The sequence below is a fragment of the Mauremys reevesii genome, linkage group 3, assembly GCF_016161935.1.
Source record: "Mauremys reevesii isolate NIE-2019 linkage group 3, ASM1616193v1, whole genome shotgun sequence".
NCBI classification, from domain to species: Eukaryota; Metazoa; Chordata; order Testudines; family Geoemydidae; genus Mauremys; species Mauremys reevesii.
The window spans coordinates 44,174,840-44,192,100 of NC_052625.1; the positions used below are offsets into that span (position 1 = coordinate 44,174,840).

Sequence of the window (17,261 nt, forward strand, 5' to 3'; positions counted from 1 at the left end):
CCCCCACTGAGCTCCAGGACCCCTATTAGTCCTAGGGACCCCTTCCCTAGCCCCCTTACATATTCTTCCTCCCTCACTAAACCTGAACCCTCCAGTAGCTTCCCTCCCGCAGGGAAGTCACCTCCTGCCCCTGCGAGTGGGGGTTTGCAGAGCAAACAGTTCCTGCCACACGGAGCTGGGCTTGGCTCCCTGCTCCAGCAATTGTCCTCTGGAACACAGTGCCACCCAGGTTTGGCCCAGCTGCCCCTCCATCACAGGCAAACCTGATCAGTGCTTCCCTCCTCCTTTTATTTAGTTTTTTTTTTTTGTATTTTTTTTTACTTTGAACTGTATTTTATTTAATGTTATTTTGCATTTTCAATAAAAGATAGGGCTCTGGTCTTAACTACAGAAAAGCTTATGAAAGCTTAGGAAAGGAGTAATTCTGAATTCAGTGCAGAGTTCGGATAGTGTGCAATAACGCAGGAGTGGGACCATGCATTGAAGGACAAGGATAAAAAAAAAAAAGATATTGCACCATCCATTTTGTGTACTGACGGAGGCAGGGGTGCTGTGGAAAAATTAGAATGTGACCATGAAAGAGTATTAAAATGCATATGCATAAAGGAGATGAATTAAGGATGTGCAGGCAGCCTCAATTCTGGTTTTCATGCTTGATTTTGCAAATTTTACTGTTCTTTTAACATTTTTTTTTTTGCATGTAATAAATATATGAGAAGGACAATGGGTCAGTGGAACGTTTAGATGTCACCGTATCAGTTTTAGATGCATCATTCAGCCCTTTTGCCTCTCCACTTTTATAGTCCAGTATAGCTCAAGAATTAAGACCATACCAGAAAACACTGATTATAAAAAATAATAAAATAGATTAATAAAACAGGAATGGCAAAAAGGCTCTTATCATGGTCTCTTGAATAATAAAGCCCGTAAAGATTGTTTGGGAGAGAAGTGGAAGGAAGTGGAGGAAACAGTTGTGAAATAGATGCATCTAAAACAAACCACTACCACCACCCCTTTCCTCCTACCACACAAGAAAATATGAAAATTCACTCTTACATCTCACTATGCACCCCCTCTTCTACAGCACTAAAATACTTACCACCACCACTCTAAGTTTTCATAAAATGGAGATATTTTTAAAACTTACAAATTGGAAAAAAGGAAAAATAAATAATGCTGGACTTTATTCATTTTATTGCACCTTGTGGCATAACGGAAAAAGGGCAGGAAAACTCAATTTAAAAAAAAATATTTAATGAAAAATTTAGATAAGTTGTTCCATTTCCAACCCTTCAAAATGCTACGTTTACTGCAAATTTCTATTTTTTTTAACAGCTCTATTGAAGATTAAGCAAATTCTATGCACTGCTTCTCTTTAGCCACCATGCTTGTTGTGTCAGAGTTAAACAAGGTAGACAGATACAATTTATGCTTAATAGGGGGCTGCATAGCTCAAGGAATAACACAATGTGGAGCCTTTCACTTCTTGGTCAGTGGTTTGAATCTTGCCCAGGTTATTAGAGACCAAAAGAAGTTAACATCTAGTGGCTGTTCAGTGGCCTATAACTCTGACAGTGACAACTTCTCTACCTATAAAGTAACTTTATAGATTTTTTTTTTTTATGAATAGAGTATTCTAATTTAACAATCCAAAATGCTGTGGCTAACAATAGCATTACCGCAATGTTTTGGTCCCTATTGTGAAGATCAATTTAAAGGAGTCATTATGTTTCCCTGCAACATTATCACCTTTGATTACCCTTTAACCACTCATGGTCTAGTAGGTCCAACTCCATTCAACTAAGTCTAGATGAGAAACTCTACTGCATTAAAAAGTCTACAATATATCATCTAACACAACAGAAGGAAATATTTCCCCTTTCCAACCAGGGATAGAAGTTGGGGGGGAGGTATCATGTGACAGGGATCAGGCTGGCTGTTAAAGGATGGATGGAAATGGGCAAAATAAAGTTGTGTAAGTGGGTCTAAATCTGTTTCAGAATAGTTTCTGGTTAAGAACTGACGCAGTGAACACGAGACAGCTGCAACCTTTGTATTTTTGGACAAACGAGGCTGCTACAAGTATGTATGTATATATATAAACACTTCACAGGCACACAATCTGGCAAGAGTCTAAATGGCCCAGCAGCCTATCTCAAAACAAGCAAACAAAATCAAAAGAAACAGATGCAAATTCACTGGGCTTCAATTAACCTGAATTCTCATTTCTGGAACAGTTCCAATACTGTGACAGTAGAACTAACAGATTTTCCATTAACGCTGCAAACTACCTCAATGACAACAGTTTTTCTAAACTGTTATCTATTGTTCTATTACACACACACACACACACCCCTCTCTGTCTCCACAGGTTCTCAACAGTTCTGACAATTGCTGTTCCTGAAAAGATTTCAAGCTGTCAAGAAAAGAGTTGTCATTGAAATGCAGCTGTGCAGCATCCAGCCAAAAAAGTTCTTGAAAAGTAAAGCCAATAAGTGACCTATCAGAGGATAACTGGTGCATTGGTAAATGACAGACAATACCTGGAACGAGGACCAAATGGAAATAATACTGTACATGCATAGCACTAGCTACTGAAATGGATCATGTCATGTGGCATAACACAAAAGTGATTTCACCAATAACTTTCTTAGCTTACAACTAATGTTGCTATGGTAAATATAACCCTTACACGAAACACAATTTTAAAAATTAAGTTTTAAGAAGCATAAAATTAACCAAAGGTGAATTTAAAAAACGGTTACTCACCTTCTTGTAACCGTTGTTCTTTGAGATGTGTTGTTCATGTCAATTCCAATCAGGTGTGTCGGAAACTTTTCCCTTAGCAGCTGCTGTCGGGTCGGTTAGGGAGCCCTTGGAGTGGCGCTTTCATAGTGCTCAATATATGACCCTGCTGACACGACTCCCCTTCAGTTCCTTCTTGCCGGCTACTCCAACAGAGGGGAAGGAGGGTGGGTACTGGAATGGACATGAACAATACAACTAGAAGAACAACAGTTACAAGAAGGTGAGTAACCATTTTTTCTTCTTCGATGCTTGTTCATGTCGATTCTAATCAGGTGACTCCCAACCTCTCCCCTGGAGGCAGGGTCAGAGTTAAGGAACCACTGATTGGAGAACTGTCCTGCCAAAAGCTGAGTCCTCTCTGGCATGCTGTGTGATGGCATAGTGGGTAGTAAATGTGTGCATGGATGACCAGGTCACTGCCTGCAGATTTCCTGGATGGGTACTTGGGCCAGGAAAGCGGTGGATGAGGCTTGAGCCCTTGTTGAGTATGCTGTAATAGGCAGAGCTAAAACCTTAGTGAGGTTGTAGCAAGTACAGATGCAGTCCGTAATACATGGCAAAATGTGCTGTGAGGAGACCGGAAGCCCCTTCATCCGGGTTGCGACTGCTATAAACAGTTGGTTTGATTTCCTGAAAGGTTTTGTGCACTCAGTGTAGAACGCTGGTGCTCTCCAGACGTCTAGCGAATGAAGTCTCTGCTCCCACGCATTGGCATGAGGCTTGGCATAGAAGACTGGTAGAAAAACGTCGTGTCCAATGTGGAATTGAGATACCGCCTTGGGCAGGAAGGCTGGGTGTGGACTGAGCTGTACCTTGTCCTTGTGGAAAACCATGTGGGGGGGTCGGAGGTTAGTGCTTTTAACTCAGACATCCTCCTAGCTGAAGTGATGGCAACCAGGAATGCCACCTTCCACGAGAGATACTGAAGGAAGCATGTAGCCATTGGTTCAGATGGGGCTCTCATTAGTCTGGAGAGGACCAGATTGAGATCCCAAGCAGGTACAGGAGGTCGAGAATGGGGGTATAGCCTTTCCAAACCCTTTAGGAAATGGTCCACCATGGAGCTGACGAATACCGAGCGCCTCAACTCTCCCAGGTGAAATGTCCAGATGGTTGCAAGGTGTACCCTGATGGATGATCCTGCCAGCTCCTGCTGCTACAGATGTAGTAGGTATTCCAGGATGATTGGTATAGATCTCTGAAGTGGAGATGTGCAACGCTGCTCACATCAGCATGAGAACCTTTTCCACTTAGCTAGGTAAGTGGCCCTGGTGGAAGGTTTCCTGCTACCAAGGAACACCTCCTTCACCGAATCCAAGCACTGGAGCTCCGTTGGGTTTAACCATGAAGCTTCCAAACCATGAGATGAAGGGATTGGAGGTCTGGGTGAAGGAGGTGACCATGGTCCTGTGTGATTAGATCTGGGTAAAGCGGCAGTTCTATCTGGGTGTCCACTGACATCTCCAGAAGCATGGAGTACCAATGTTGTTGTAGCCACACTGGGGCGAGCATGATCACGTTTGCTCTGCCTCTGTAGATCTTGAGCCGCACCTTGTGGACAAGTGGGACCAGCGGGAAGGCACTGTTAGTGCTTGGAATCTGGACCCCAGTAGTATTGCTCTCACCTGAACTGAGTCTAGCACCGCCCCAATGAATTCTATTCTTTGGGTCGGTGACATCGTCGATTTGTCCACGTTAAGGAGGAGACCCAGCCTCTGGAAGGTATTTGTGACTAACCGGACTTGGGACTCCACCTGCTCCCTGGAACACCCCCACATCAGTCAGTCATCGAGGTACCTGCCTCTTGCGGAGAAAAGCTGTGACCACTGACATGCACTTGGTGAACACTTGGGGGGCCATGGATAAACCAAATGGGAGCACCATGAACTGGTAGTGCTTGTGATCAATCACAAATCTCAGGAAACATTTGTGGGCTGGGCGAATGGCTATGTGAAAGTACGCATCTTTCATGTCGAGGGCGGTGTACCAGTCCCCCAGATCCAGAGAAGGAATGATTGAGCTCAGGGAGACCATGCAGCACTTCAACTTTACCATAAACTGGTTGAGTCCTCACAGGTCTAAGATGGGTCTGAGACTCCCTTTTCCTAACAGGAGTAGAACCCCTTGTCCCTTAGCTCCTGAGGAACCTCCTCCACTGCCCCTTTGGTGAGGAGTGATTGCACCTCGTGTACAAGTTGCTGCTCGTGAGAAGGATCCCTGAAGAGGGACAGGGAAGGGCTGTGGGATAGAGGGGAGGAGCAGAATTGGAGAAAATATCCCACCTCTACCATGCAAAGGACCCAACGGTCTGATGTTATAAAGGGACCACGCACAGTAGAAGTGGGATAGACTGTTCAGAAAACAGGGGGAAGGATCTGGTATGGAGTCTCGCACACCATACCCAGGTGTCCCCTCAAAACCTTTGTCTGGGTCCCCACTGCAGCTTAGTTGAGCCCTGGCCCTGGGCTGACTGGTTAGATGGCCTACATCTATTGTTCCTGCCCCTATGGCGGTAAGGGTCCTGCCTTGGGTGAGGTTGATGATGCCTCTTCTGCTGCTGGGGTTGAGGCTTGCAAGGTTTTCTCTGTGTGGCAGGCATGTGCATCCCCAGAGCTTTCAGTGTTGCCCTTGAATCTTTGAGGCTATGGAGCCTTGAGTCTGTCTGGTCTGAAAACAGCCCTGTGCCCTCAAAGGGAAGGTCCTCCAGCGTCTGTTGGACCTCTGGGGGAAGACCTCAAGCCAGGAGGTTCTCCTCATGTGTACCCCCGAGGAGATGGTACGTGCCACTGAGTTGGCCATGTCAAGGGAGGCCTGAAGGGACGTCCTGGGGACTGCCTTCCACTCTTCGACCAGAGCTGAGAACTCCACTCTTGACTCCACAGGGAGCATCTCTTTGTATTTGGGCATAGCGTCCCAAGAGTTAAAGTTATACCCGCTGAGGATAGCCTGCTGGTTGGCTATTCTCAGTTGTAGGCCCCCAGCAGCATCCACTTTCCTGCCAAAGAGGTCCATACGTTTGGCCTCCTTAGCCTTGGGATCCAGTGCCTGTTGCCCCTGGCACTTTTTCATTCACCGCCAAGACCACCAGGGAGCAGGGCTGTGGGTGAAAGAACAGAAACGTGTATCCCTTGGAGGGGACAAAGTACTTACTCTCCACACCCCTGGCGGTGGGCAGAATGGAGGCTGGAGGCTGCCACAGGGTCTTTTTGTTATTCTGGATCATTTTAATTATTGGCAGTGCCACTCTGGAAGGACCCTCCGGAGCAAGGATGTCCACCATTGGGTCCTCCGATTCAGTTACCTCCTCTGCTTGTAGACCCATATTATGGGCAATGCGGCGGAGTAGGTCCTGGTGAGCCCTGTGGTCAATGGGTGGAGGACCTGAGGGTGACGCTCTTGCCACCGCTTCATCAGGCAAGGATGATGATGAGGCAATCGGGGGTACAGGGTCCTCATGGCCCTCAAGCTGCCCTGGTTGTTCCTGGGCTGTGCTAGGCTCCCTGTTGTTTCAGCCAGGTTGGGAAAGTCCTGGGCCACCTATGGCACTGGAGCCGCATCCCCCGACTGCTCAGCAGTTTGAGGAGGCAGCCTGGCAAGGGTCACTTCTGTCATCTGAGGAGCAGGTCTATCCCTCGGTGAGTGGGAGGGGTGACGTCCCGAGGCCACCAACCTGGAAGCCCTCAAAGGGGTACCCTGGGCCTGGTGGGAAGCCCAGGGGGTTCACAAGGGCCATTGTGCGGGGCGGGGCCACTGCGGTTGCCAGGCCATTTGGGCATCTCTCCGGCACTTCCCGGACCTATACCTACTGCGCCTTGAATAAAATGATTCAGCCTCAGAGTCCAAGGAACCCGAGGGCAACAACCAAGGCAGTGCTGACGACCCTTGTGCTGGCAGTCGGTGCCGTGAAGAAGAGGTTGGGGATCGGTGTCGCCACGACCAGGTCAAGGATCGGTGCCAGCTGTCCCTTGACCGGTGCTGCATGTACTGTGCCAGGGAGTGCCTGCTGCACCCCGATGCCACGGGACAGTGCTGATCCTCTGAGGGTGTCCCAGACTGGCGCCGTCCCCTCGGTGCCAGAAATGTAGATCCCCTCTCTCCTGGTGCCATGCGAACTTGTACCGTGGGCAGTGCTGGGGAGTGGTGTTGTGGGAACAGTGCCAGTCTGGCAACAAGGAGCGACACATCATTGCGGGCTTGCTTCTAGACAGTACCAGTCTAGGCGGTGCCGGAGGCTTCTTTCTGACAGTCGAGGGCTGAGGCGCCGTAATTTCAATGAGGTCCTTAGCAGCCTCAAAAGAGTCCAGGATGGAGGGTAGTTCTAACACCTCCCCCAGGCACTGCCCCGCCAGGAGGGCGCCCTCTGACTGTTTTCTTATGCCACTTGTGTGGCACTGGGGACGTGCAGCGGTGCCGGAACACTGCTTCTTGCTGTGGTGCTGGGGATTTTCGGTGCTGAGGGTCTCTCCCACCAGAGTCTTTCCTCAGTACCAAGTTGCAGACCGCTGCTGGGGCACTCTGCACTGACGAACTCGGGCCTGGGGCTGGGCGGTCCTGTGCCGCGGGACAGAGTGCTGCTTCCACCAATACTTGTTTTAAACAGAAGTCCCACTCCTTCTTGGTTCTAGGCTTGAAAGCCTTGCAAACCTTACAGCACTATGATTGATGCGCCTCCCCTAAGCACCTAAGGCACAAATTGTGGGGGTCACTACTGGGCATAGGCTGCCAGCAAACACCGCAGGACTTAAACCCTTGGCCTTGCAGCATGCCCTGCAGCCCAAGACAGGGTGACAGGATTCAAAGGATCCCAGTCACCAATCACGAAACTAACCAACAAACAAACTACAACTACAACTAAAAGTAAGAACTAGACACTAGGCTAAGGGAGCACTTGCAAGCAAGTGAATGCCGTTCCAATGGCCGCCATGGACGGTAAGAAGGAACTGAAGGGGGGTCGGGTCGGCGGGGTCATATATTGAGTGCCATGGAGGCACGACTCCAGGGGGCTCCCTAGCCAACCCAATGGGAGCTGCTAGAGGAAAAATGTTTCTGATGACCGTGCACACAGTGCGCACACCCCTGATTGGAATCGACATGAACAAGCACTCAAAGAATATTTCATTACCCTTTATACTTCATATATTTGATTATCAAAAACAGCAAGGTAAATATTCACCTTATGCATTCCAACAAACTCAACTAATGCTGGCCCAGAAAACAACTGTGCACGTGGGCACACACACACCTAACATGCAATCAATGTAAGCAAGCACTCGAAGAAAATGTACTTACATACTGACACATCAGTGTTCATAGGTGTGTTTTCTGTGTCAGAGTTTAAGTTCTGTATTGGATTAAAATGTTTAACTAAAGTACCCATTGAAATGACAAACTCAGTTCTCACTTCAGAGCTATTATTTCTGGCTCTCTGGACACTCAGGGAGACACCAATGTATTGGTCATATTTTAAAGGGATTTTTAGCAACGACAGCTAGAGACTATTTTTAAGTGACAGCTGAGCTCTGGAGAACAACTGAGATGCCTGTGTCACAGTCCAGGGAAGCTGCACCTGTATTCCCCCTGCTATGCTGCAGCCAGGACAACTGCTCTCAGGCTTTAGGTGAAGATATGCCTCCAGGCTAAATACTTCCCCGCTGCCTTCACTGTGTTATTCCCAACCAAAGACAGACTGCCTAAGCACGTCTGCTTGCTTCTCTTCAGAGATGAAGATGTAACAGTCTACAGTTAAGCTGCCCCACAGCTTTTTCTATGCAAGCTTATTTATTCTTAAGTAAAGGCGTTACAGAGAAAACATCTTTAAAACAATCAAAGAATCTACATGCTAATAAGCTTACCGGAGCTCACCCCAACTCTGACATGGGCTCAGGTAGGCGATCAGTCCTTCAAACCCCACAAAGGTGTCTCTACTATAGTCACAAGCTCAGAACTAACACATTCATGAAAAAGTTCAGTCCCTCCTTTATGCAGTTCAGGGGTCTTTGATCTGGAATTTCCAGGAGCAGGTAATCAGTAGATAATGGCTTTTTCTACTGATCATAGCTTCAAAAGGCCTCCCAAAAATCTCCTAGGAAATCCACTTCAAAGAACTGTTTGGGTTAACACATGTGAAGTTCCTAACTTCCCCAAGATTTACTTAAGTCAGTATCCTAAAATTTTTTACATACAATCCTAGAACAACACACAATTAGATTTTAATCCAATCAAGCCTAGCAGTATTAAACTTAATTCAATACTAGTTTAACTTAATTCCATAAGGTTTCTCCAGGATATTGCAGGTAATTTTTTTTTTCTTTAACGTGACTTTATTATTTCAGTAAAAAGAAGAGTGAACTCTTATGCAACCAGAGCAGAGGCAGTGGATGACTCGTACTTCCAGTTGGGTGGGAGTACTCTCTTGGTCTTGTAATAGCGAGCCAGCCTGTGAATTCTGCTCTCAATCAGAATCAGACGAAATTTGGCATCTTTATCCTTTCTGTTTCTCTCAAGATGTTTACGAACAGCAACAGCTTTCTTGATCAAGTGGTACAGATCCTCTGGAAGGTCTGGGGCAAGTCCCTTGGACTTAAGGATCCTTAAAATGTTGTTGCCAGTGACAAAACGAACTTGGGCAACACCATGAGAGTCCCTTAAGATTACACCAATCTGTGACGGAGTCAGACCTTTCTTAGCCAGTTTGTAGATCTGTTCTTTTACATCATCAGAAGTAAGTTTTAACCATGTGGGCACACTGCGCCTATAGGGCAAGGCTGACTGGGACAAGCCCTTCCCCGGAGCGTGCATGCGACCCATGATGGCGCCAATTGCCCTAGTGCTAGTTAGGAGGGTCCTGGGGGTGCCCACCAGCACTTTGGGAGATGCTGCCTTACACAGTGGCTTTGCTGACATGAAAAGGTTATGAAATATTACAGCCTGAAAACTGTTTGTTCAACAATATCAGCTATGTAAAACAAGACTGTCCTCCTCTACCACAACAGCAGAATTTATTTTTGAGGCAAGGTGAGTTGCAATTTAAATTAGCAAGTCATGAATCACACCTCTATCATCTAGCTCTAAATTAAAATCCACCTTAAAATAGCCACGAGAGTTGCAAATTAAACACTAAGCATTTAAGAAAGGAAGAAAAATCTGTGTGTAGTAGCTTGCAATCTTTCTACTCTTTACTGGCTTGAGCAGTGATTGTCATGGGGAAAAACCATCCTAGGCTGATAGGGGCTGACAGGTTGTATACTCTAATCCTGAGGAGAAAGAAGCGGATACCAGTCCCTCATTTTGACCATGCAGTCGATTATATAACAATACTGGCTGACTCCATGGAAGCACTATGGTAGACTGAGGTAAAATAAGAAGTAGGGGGACAGTCCTCTGATCAGAGGATGCCCAAGGGGAAAAAGACACTCACTATAATGAGTGAAATTGGTGTTCCCTCAGACTGGAAATAAGGTGTACATTTTTGACAGTGAGGGCAATTAATCACTGGAACAATTTACCAAGGGTCACGGTGGGTTCTCCATCACTGGCAATTTTTAAATCAAGATGGGATGTTTTTCTAAAAGATCTGCTTTAGGATCTTAGGGGGCAGGGGAAGTCCTATGGGTTGTGTGATAAAGGAGATCAGACTAGATGATCACAATGGTCCTTCTGGCCTTGGAATCTCTGAATCTATAACTAATTTGTTCTTCTGTATTTATTATTCAGAAAAGTCAATATTTAAAATTATTAACCTGATATCATTGTGCAGAATAAATGCATTTTAAATCAGCGCTGAAAGTGAGAAGGAAAGTTGGGGGCATTTCGGAAGTGCTACAGCTCCCTATAATGCCATTACTCATATTACAAGGAGATATATGGGATAATTTAGAGTATCCACTGCAAAAAAAAATCCCCTTGAATTTTTTATTACTTAATTATTCTCTTCAGGTTTTTCAGACATTATTTCCTTTGATCTTCTATTCCATTCTTTCAATATCAGCATAATTTTTAACCAAATGAAGGCTGTAAAATCTTTATCTTTCCAAAATAGTGCAGATCAGAACTCACGTTGACCACTATATGAAGGTATGGAGTAAGGTCAAGTACTGAGAACCGAACTCTCTCTCTGAGCATAAATAGTGCATTTTAACAAAGATCAACAATTACTTCTAATCAGTTTTCAAGGTTTAAAATCCAACAAGCTATGGAACATTAAAGTTCAATATGAGGAAGCTTCCAACATTATGAAATAGAGCAGGGATCGGGAACCTTTCAGAAGTGTGCCGCCAAGTCTTCATTTATTCACTCTAATTTAAGGTTTTGCGTGCCAGCAATACGTTTAATTTATAGAAGGTCTCTTTCTATAATTCTATAATATATAACTAAACTATTGTTGTATGTAAAGTAAATAAGGTTTTTAAAATGTTTAAGCAGCGTCATTTAAAATTAAATTAAAATGCAGAGCCCCCCAGACCGGTGGCTAGTGTGAGTGCCGCTGAAAATCAGCTCGTGTGCCGCCTTCAGCACTTGTGCCATAGGTTGCCTACCCCTGAAACAGAGGATTCTGATCCTAAAACTATATTATGTTTCCAGTATAAACTAGTTCACAGAAATAAGTCTTTACAAGCAACAAATTATGTATTGCAAGAAAAGCTTTGTTTTTTAAACAAGTATTATTGGAAATACTTTCACAGGATAGAACACTAAACACAAGGTCAGAGGCTTAGTTAACCCTTCTTCTCGTTAGACAGGCAAAATCATGTAATTCTAGCATAACACCACTCCACCCCCCCACCCACATCTTGATGCACACAGCAAGTATGAAATTATCTGAATACCGGTGTTGCAGTTACTTTAAGAACATTTTAAACAATGAAAAATGCAGACACTGACCAAAAACACAACATTCACTTCACTGTTGTTTCACGCAATAATTTCCATTTTTCCACATCATCTGCTGCAGCACAGTAAAGGACAAGCATAATTAAACCCACTGGTCGGATGAGAGAATCCCAAGTATCATTAGGCTGTCCACAATATATGTTGCTGAAAGTTGCATTAAAGCATGCCTCCCACAGGTAGAAATTGACCAGCCTCATGAAAATGGTTCCTACCTCATGCCTGAAGGATTGAGATCTCCTGATTAGCACCTAGTCCTTGTTATGGGAGAGAATTATCTTCCTGCTGCCTGTAATCAGGTGATCAACTATTTCTCATTAAATGAAAGCTTAAGTTATAAAATGATAAAATGATCAAAAGCAAAGTCTCCTAAAAACAGGCCGCAGAGTAATTCTAAAAAAAAAGTCTAAAGGGAGATCAAAGAGCTCTGGGCGGCAGGTATTTTCTTTTTGTCATGAGGATACACTATGGGTCGTGTCCGTCATGGAGGTTGCGGAAGTCTCAGATTCCATGGCTTTCCGCGACCTCCATGACTTCTGGAGTGGCCAGTGTGGCTGACCCCAGGTTGCCCAAGCACGTGATGTCAGGATTAGCCACACTGGCCACTGCTGGAGCAGCTCTGCAGCCAGCCTCTTGGGTGGCCCCAGGACCAGCCACTCCCAGGCAGCTGGCTCCGGGGCCCACCCAAGCAGCAGCCAATGCGGCTGGCCCTGGGCACCGCCTTTGCAGTGGTCCTGGGGAAGCCAGAGCAGCCGCCAGTGGCCCCCACAGGCTCCACTCCCCGTGAGACTTAAGGGGTATTTATGATATAAGTCACTGGCCGTGAATTTTTCTTTATTGCCCGTGACCTGTCCAATGATTTAAAAAAAAAAAAAATACCCATGACTAAATTGTAGCCTTAACTATAGGCTATTGTCAGTATTATTCATATTTCTAGCAGGGCTGCCGGCGGGGGGGGCGGGGGGGAAGTGGGGCAATTTGCCCCAGGCCCCGGGCCCAGCAGGGGCCCCGACAAGAGTTGTTCAGGGCCCCTGGAGCAGGGTCCTCCACTCGCTCCGGGGAGCCCGAGGCCCCCGGAGCATCTTCCACTCCAGGTCTTCGGCGGCAATTTGGCAGCGGAGAGTCCTTCCGCTCCGGGACCTGCCACCCAAGTGCCCCGAAGACCCGCGGCTGGGGGTCCTTCTGCCCTGGGACCCGCCGCCAAAGTGCCGGGTCTTCGGAGGCAATTCGGCAGCGGGGGCCCCCCACTGCAGAAGATTCCAGGCCCACTGAACCCTCTGGGTGGCCCTGATTTCTAGTGGGTGAGTTAGCTAGTTTTCCAGGTTAGATCACTAACTATTGCATGAAATGCAGTCAGATTGTATGAGGTACCTTTCAAAATCAAATGTGATTTTACATATTGTGGTTGCATAGCATGGCTGTGAAGTTCCTATGCCAGTATCTCCTGGGCCCTGTGATAGGAGGAATAGAGCACAAGAACATGGGACCTAGTCAGGACACCCCCAAACCCTGGCCAATTGCTAACTGCTAACAATAGCCTAAAATGACTGTACATTATCTGTGCGAAGGGGGGTGGGGGGAGCAAGAGAGTCAGGCCTGACATTCCCAAGAACAAGGGAAAGCAAAGGTGGCATAATGACACTTTTTGTGCAAGGTATAGCTCGGGGTTAAGCAAATGTCCAAACTCCAGGAACTGGAAACAATGGTTTCCTGCCCCAGCAACACTTAATTAACTGATTTCCCTCTGCAACTGCATCCAAGTAGGATGGTTAAATTGAACGTTTCTGATAATATAATTAAAAGCAAAATAATCAACAATGTTGATATTTAAACTGTCTCTCTCTGTAGGTACTTTTTATGGCTCCTTCCTCATAACCTTCGAGCCCCTCCCAGTAATAAACTTCACAACCTGAGTCAGGGCCTCTGAGTATAATGAGACCAAAGCAATACAATCAAGATCAAAAGAATAACTGCTTGACAGTTTTTCAACCCAAAATATAGAGCACAGAGAAATTATTATAGTGCAATCAGTGTTTGTGCCAACCATAATTATGTCTCCTTACAATCTAGTTTCATCTTATGAAAATTAAAAATATAAAATGAATGTTCAAAATCAACTAAATTTAACTCTAATGAGACTAATGTAGCTCATGTCTAAATTTCAATTCTATTGCTTATGGGGTCTTCAAAAGCAGCTAGTTTGCCTCATTCTGCTAATGGAGCTTTTATTTAACAGTTTACATTAAGTCCTTTTGTATTTAAAGTCCGTATTTATTAAAAATGTCCCAAATATGTATTAAAATTGAACATATTGTTAGACTAGTGCATCAAAGACCACCACAAGCAACAATGATACTTTTCTTGTTACAAAAATATCTTCCCCACCTCTCCTTTCCTTGGGCCTGTGAGCTGCTCCACACTACCACAATAGCTACATGTGTGTTTTCAGTACAGAGGGCAAGCCCAGTGACAGCATTTAATAGGATAGATAGTGTAGTTAATAAATGACAATTTAATTTCAGGAAACCTATTCCACTGATTAGAACAAACAGTAAACAAAATCCCTCTTCCTCCCCCCTTTTGAATTTGAAGGATCATTTCAAAGCTGGTGCCAACCTGGTCTGTAGTCAACTGTTTACCCAATGATACGTATGCAATCTGTTTTCTGGGAAACGGGGATTAATAGCTTTTTCACAGTCAACATTAAGTCACAACACTATTGACAATTTCCTTCCAATGAACCCATTCACAGAAGAATTGTGCCCCCTCCTTCCCCACACCAAGCATTTGTGAAATACCTGGCTTTGCTTCATTGATGTAGAAGTGGGAGAATGATTATGTGCTTTCAAAGTCAGTGGTTTCATTTTGTGTGCGCGCGCACGCACATGCATGCGCCCGTCCGGGGATAGCAGTGCACTGCAAAACTTTTAGGGGCAAGGTTTCTTTTCTGAGCTATCCAGTCAGGAGCCTGACATGACAAATAGACCAAGTGAACAACCTTACAATAAAGCTATTCAATTTTCCTCTTTCATATGCACCCCTTAAAATTGAGTTATATCACTTCTCTCTCTCTGGAAAAAAAAATCCAGACAAGTCACCAGCAAATAGAGGTCTTTCCTCATTCACTAAGCTGGTCCCTTAGAGAAGGGGCTAGCATGGGAGGAATTCTCTTTTAGCAATGTCCCCACCTAGGCTCTTATGGGATGCTGTCATTTCCCTAATGCTACTCTGCTAGCTCCTTTAGCACCAGCCTTTATCCAGAAAAGGGTTGTCTTGGTTAAAAGATTACATGGAAATTGAACTCAGCTTTCAGCAGCCATGTTAACAGTCACAATGTTGACTGTGTAAGCAGTTCGCATACAGACACAAGTTGTGTTCAATATCATGTCAGCTGGTTCTGGGTAAACTCTGAGATTTAACCATGGTCCAGCTAGAATGATACTGAATCTGATTTTTCCCCGCCTACCCACACTGCAAGGTCATGGTCCACATCTAGTTAGTTAACACTATTCCTCAAGATTGTGTTTTAACTGCATACTTTTCTAACAAAGACAAATGCTCCCTGGCTGAAAGCAGTGGCTATGAGCATTGAGTAGCATCATGAACATAAGAACGGTCATACTGGGTCAGACCAAACATCCATCCAGCCCAGTATCTTGTCTGCCGACAGGGCCAATATCAGGTGCCCCAGAGGGAGTGAACCCAACAGGTAATAATCAAGTGATCTCTCCCCTGCTGTCCATCTCCACCCTCTGACAAACAGAGGCTAGGGACACCATTCCTTACCCATCCTGGCTAATAGCCATTAATGGACCTCCATGAATTTATCTAGTTCTCTTTTAAACCTTGTTTTAAACCCTTGTTGTGGGTTTGATAGTGTGGAAGAGGGGGCTGGAAAAATCCAGAGTATGACCATAAACTATTAATTTTCAAGCAAAATAACCCCAGATTCAAGTTGTCTTAATGGAAGAAACTTATACTTGAACAAATTGATTGGTTATAACCTCTTTTAAGAGGACAATACAGTTTAGGTCGGGGTGGGCAAAGTTTTTGGCCCGAGGGCCACATCGGGGTTGCGAAACTGTATGGAGGGCCGGGTAGGGAAGGCTGTGCCTCCCCGAACAACCTGGCCCCCACTCCCTATCTGCCCCCTCCAAATCCCCGACCCATCCAATCCCCCAGCTCCTTGTCCCCTGACCACCCACCCCCGGGACCCCACCCCCTATCCAACCCCTGCTCCCTGAATGCCCCCAGAACCTCCGCCCCATCCAACCGCCCTGTGCTCCCTGTCCCTTGACTTCCCCCCAAGACCCCCTGCTCCTTATCCAATCTCCCCCACGCACGCACACACACACACACACACACACACACACACACTCCCCTTACCATGCCACTCAGAGCAGCCAGCGTTCACAGCCCCACCACCCGGCCAGAGCCAGCCATGCCGCTACACTGCCCGGCAGGAGCGATGGGCCAGAGCACTGGCGGCGCAGCAAGCTGAGGCTGCGGGGGAGGGAGGCAGCAGGGGAGGGACCAGGGTCTAGCCTCCCTGGCCAGGAGCTCAAGGGCCGAGCAGGGCCATAGTTTGTCCACCTCTGGTTTAGGTGAAACTTAATGAGCAACATAGAAGGGAAGCCAATTACAATACAACTGCAAACAAACCAGAACAGTGAGGTAAAACCCATATCCTGTAGAACACAGTTTTAATAGCTGTTGAGTGTAATCAGTCAATGAGCACAATACATCACACTATTCAGAAACATATAACTGCCTCCCAAGTCCTGTGTCTAACCAACTAGACAAACTACTTCTAAATACAGAAAGTATTTTGAAATATTTTACTACCCCGCTCCAATATTCTGAAATGTTTTGTGCAGGACTCAAACTGATTTTTAGGCCTTAATTCAACTGTGTACTAAAACTTTATTTCCTACCTGTAATGTACATGTGTAACTGTCGGTCGTCTGTAGCCAAGAATCCAGGTCTGGATGTCTATAGGTTCTGCATTAGGGTAAGCAATGGTTGTATCTATCACCCACTGAAGACCTTTTGATTTGCTCTCTATGAATAAAGTGGAAGAAAGAAGATGGGGTGTTAAAAGTTAGACCAAATTATACTCCATTGGCTTGACATCCATTCCAGTGTTACATTTCCTTAATATTACTGTATATACTAGTTCATTAGCCCGTTCATTTATAAGTCGACCCCCCAAAATGGATAGGTAAAAACAGCAAAAACTGCATGACTCTTTCATAAGCCGACACTATATTTCAGGGGTTGGAAAACTTTGGCTCCCAGCCATCAGGGTAAGCCGCTGGCAGGTCGGGACGTTTTGTTTACTTGGAGTATCTGCAGGCATGGAGCCCCTCAGCTCCCTGTGGCCACAGTTCACCGTTCCCAGCCAATGGGAGCTGCGGGAAGTGGCGGCTCCCATTGGCTGGCACTTCCCGCAGCACCCATTGGCTGGGAATGGCAAACCGCGGCCACAGGGAGCTGAGGGGCTCCATGCCTGCAGATGCTCCAGGTAAATAAAACAAAAATGTATTAGATATTTAATTCAATGATTC

At 45.8% G+C, this 17,261-nt stretch overlaps 2 protein-coding genes across 3 annotated transcripts in view; both read right to left on the reverse strand.

Annotated features, from left to right (window-relative positions):
- The window catches only part of LPGAT1 (lysophosphatidylglycerol acyltransferase 1), a 127,679-nt gene that overhangs the window by 30,060 nt on the left and 80,358 nt on the right, over positions 1–17,261 (reverse strand). For both annotated transcript variants that reach the window (XM_039531613.1, XM_039531612.1), the window contains one exon: positions 16,629–16,755. In XM_039531613.1, coding sequence (XP_039387547.1) covers positions 16,629–16,755 — 127 coding nt within the window. The remainder of the gene's footprint in view (positions 1–16,628; positions 16,756–17,261) is intronic.
- Positions 9,111–9,621, reverse strand: LOC120401523 (40S ribosomal protein S13-like). The gene has a single exon (XM_039531615.1). The coding sequence runs from the start codon at positions 9,613–9,615 to the stop codon at positions 9,160–9,162; it is 456 nt and encodes a 151-aa protein (XP_039387549.1). The 5' UTR covers positions 9,616–9,621; the 3' UTR covers positions 9,111–9,159.

What these genes read in the sequence shown, in the direction of transcription:
- LOC120401523 (XM_039531615.1), bottom strand. Translation starts at nt 9,615, where the DNA reads ATGGGTCGCATGCACGCTCCGGGGAAGGGCTTGTCCCAGTCAGCCTTG.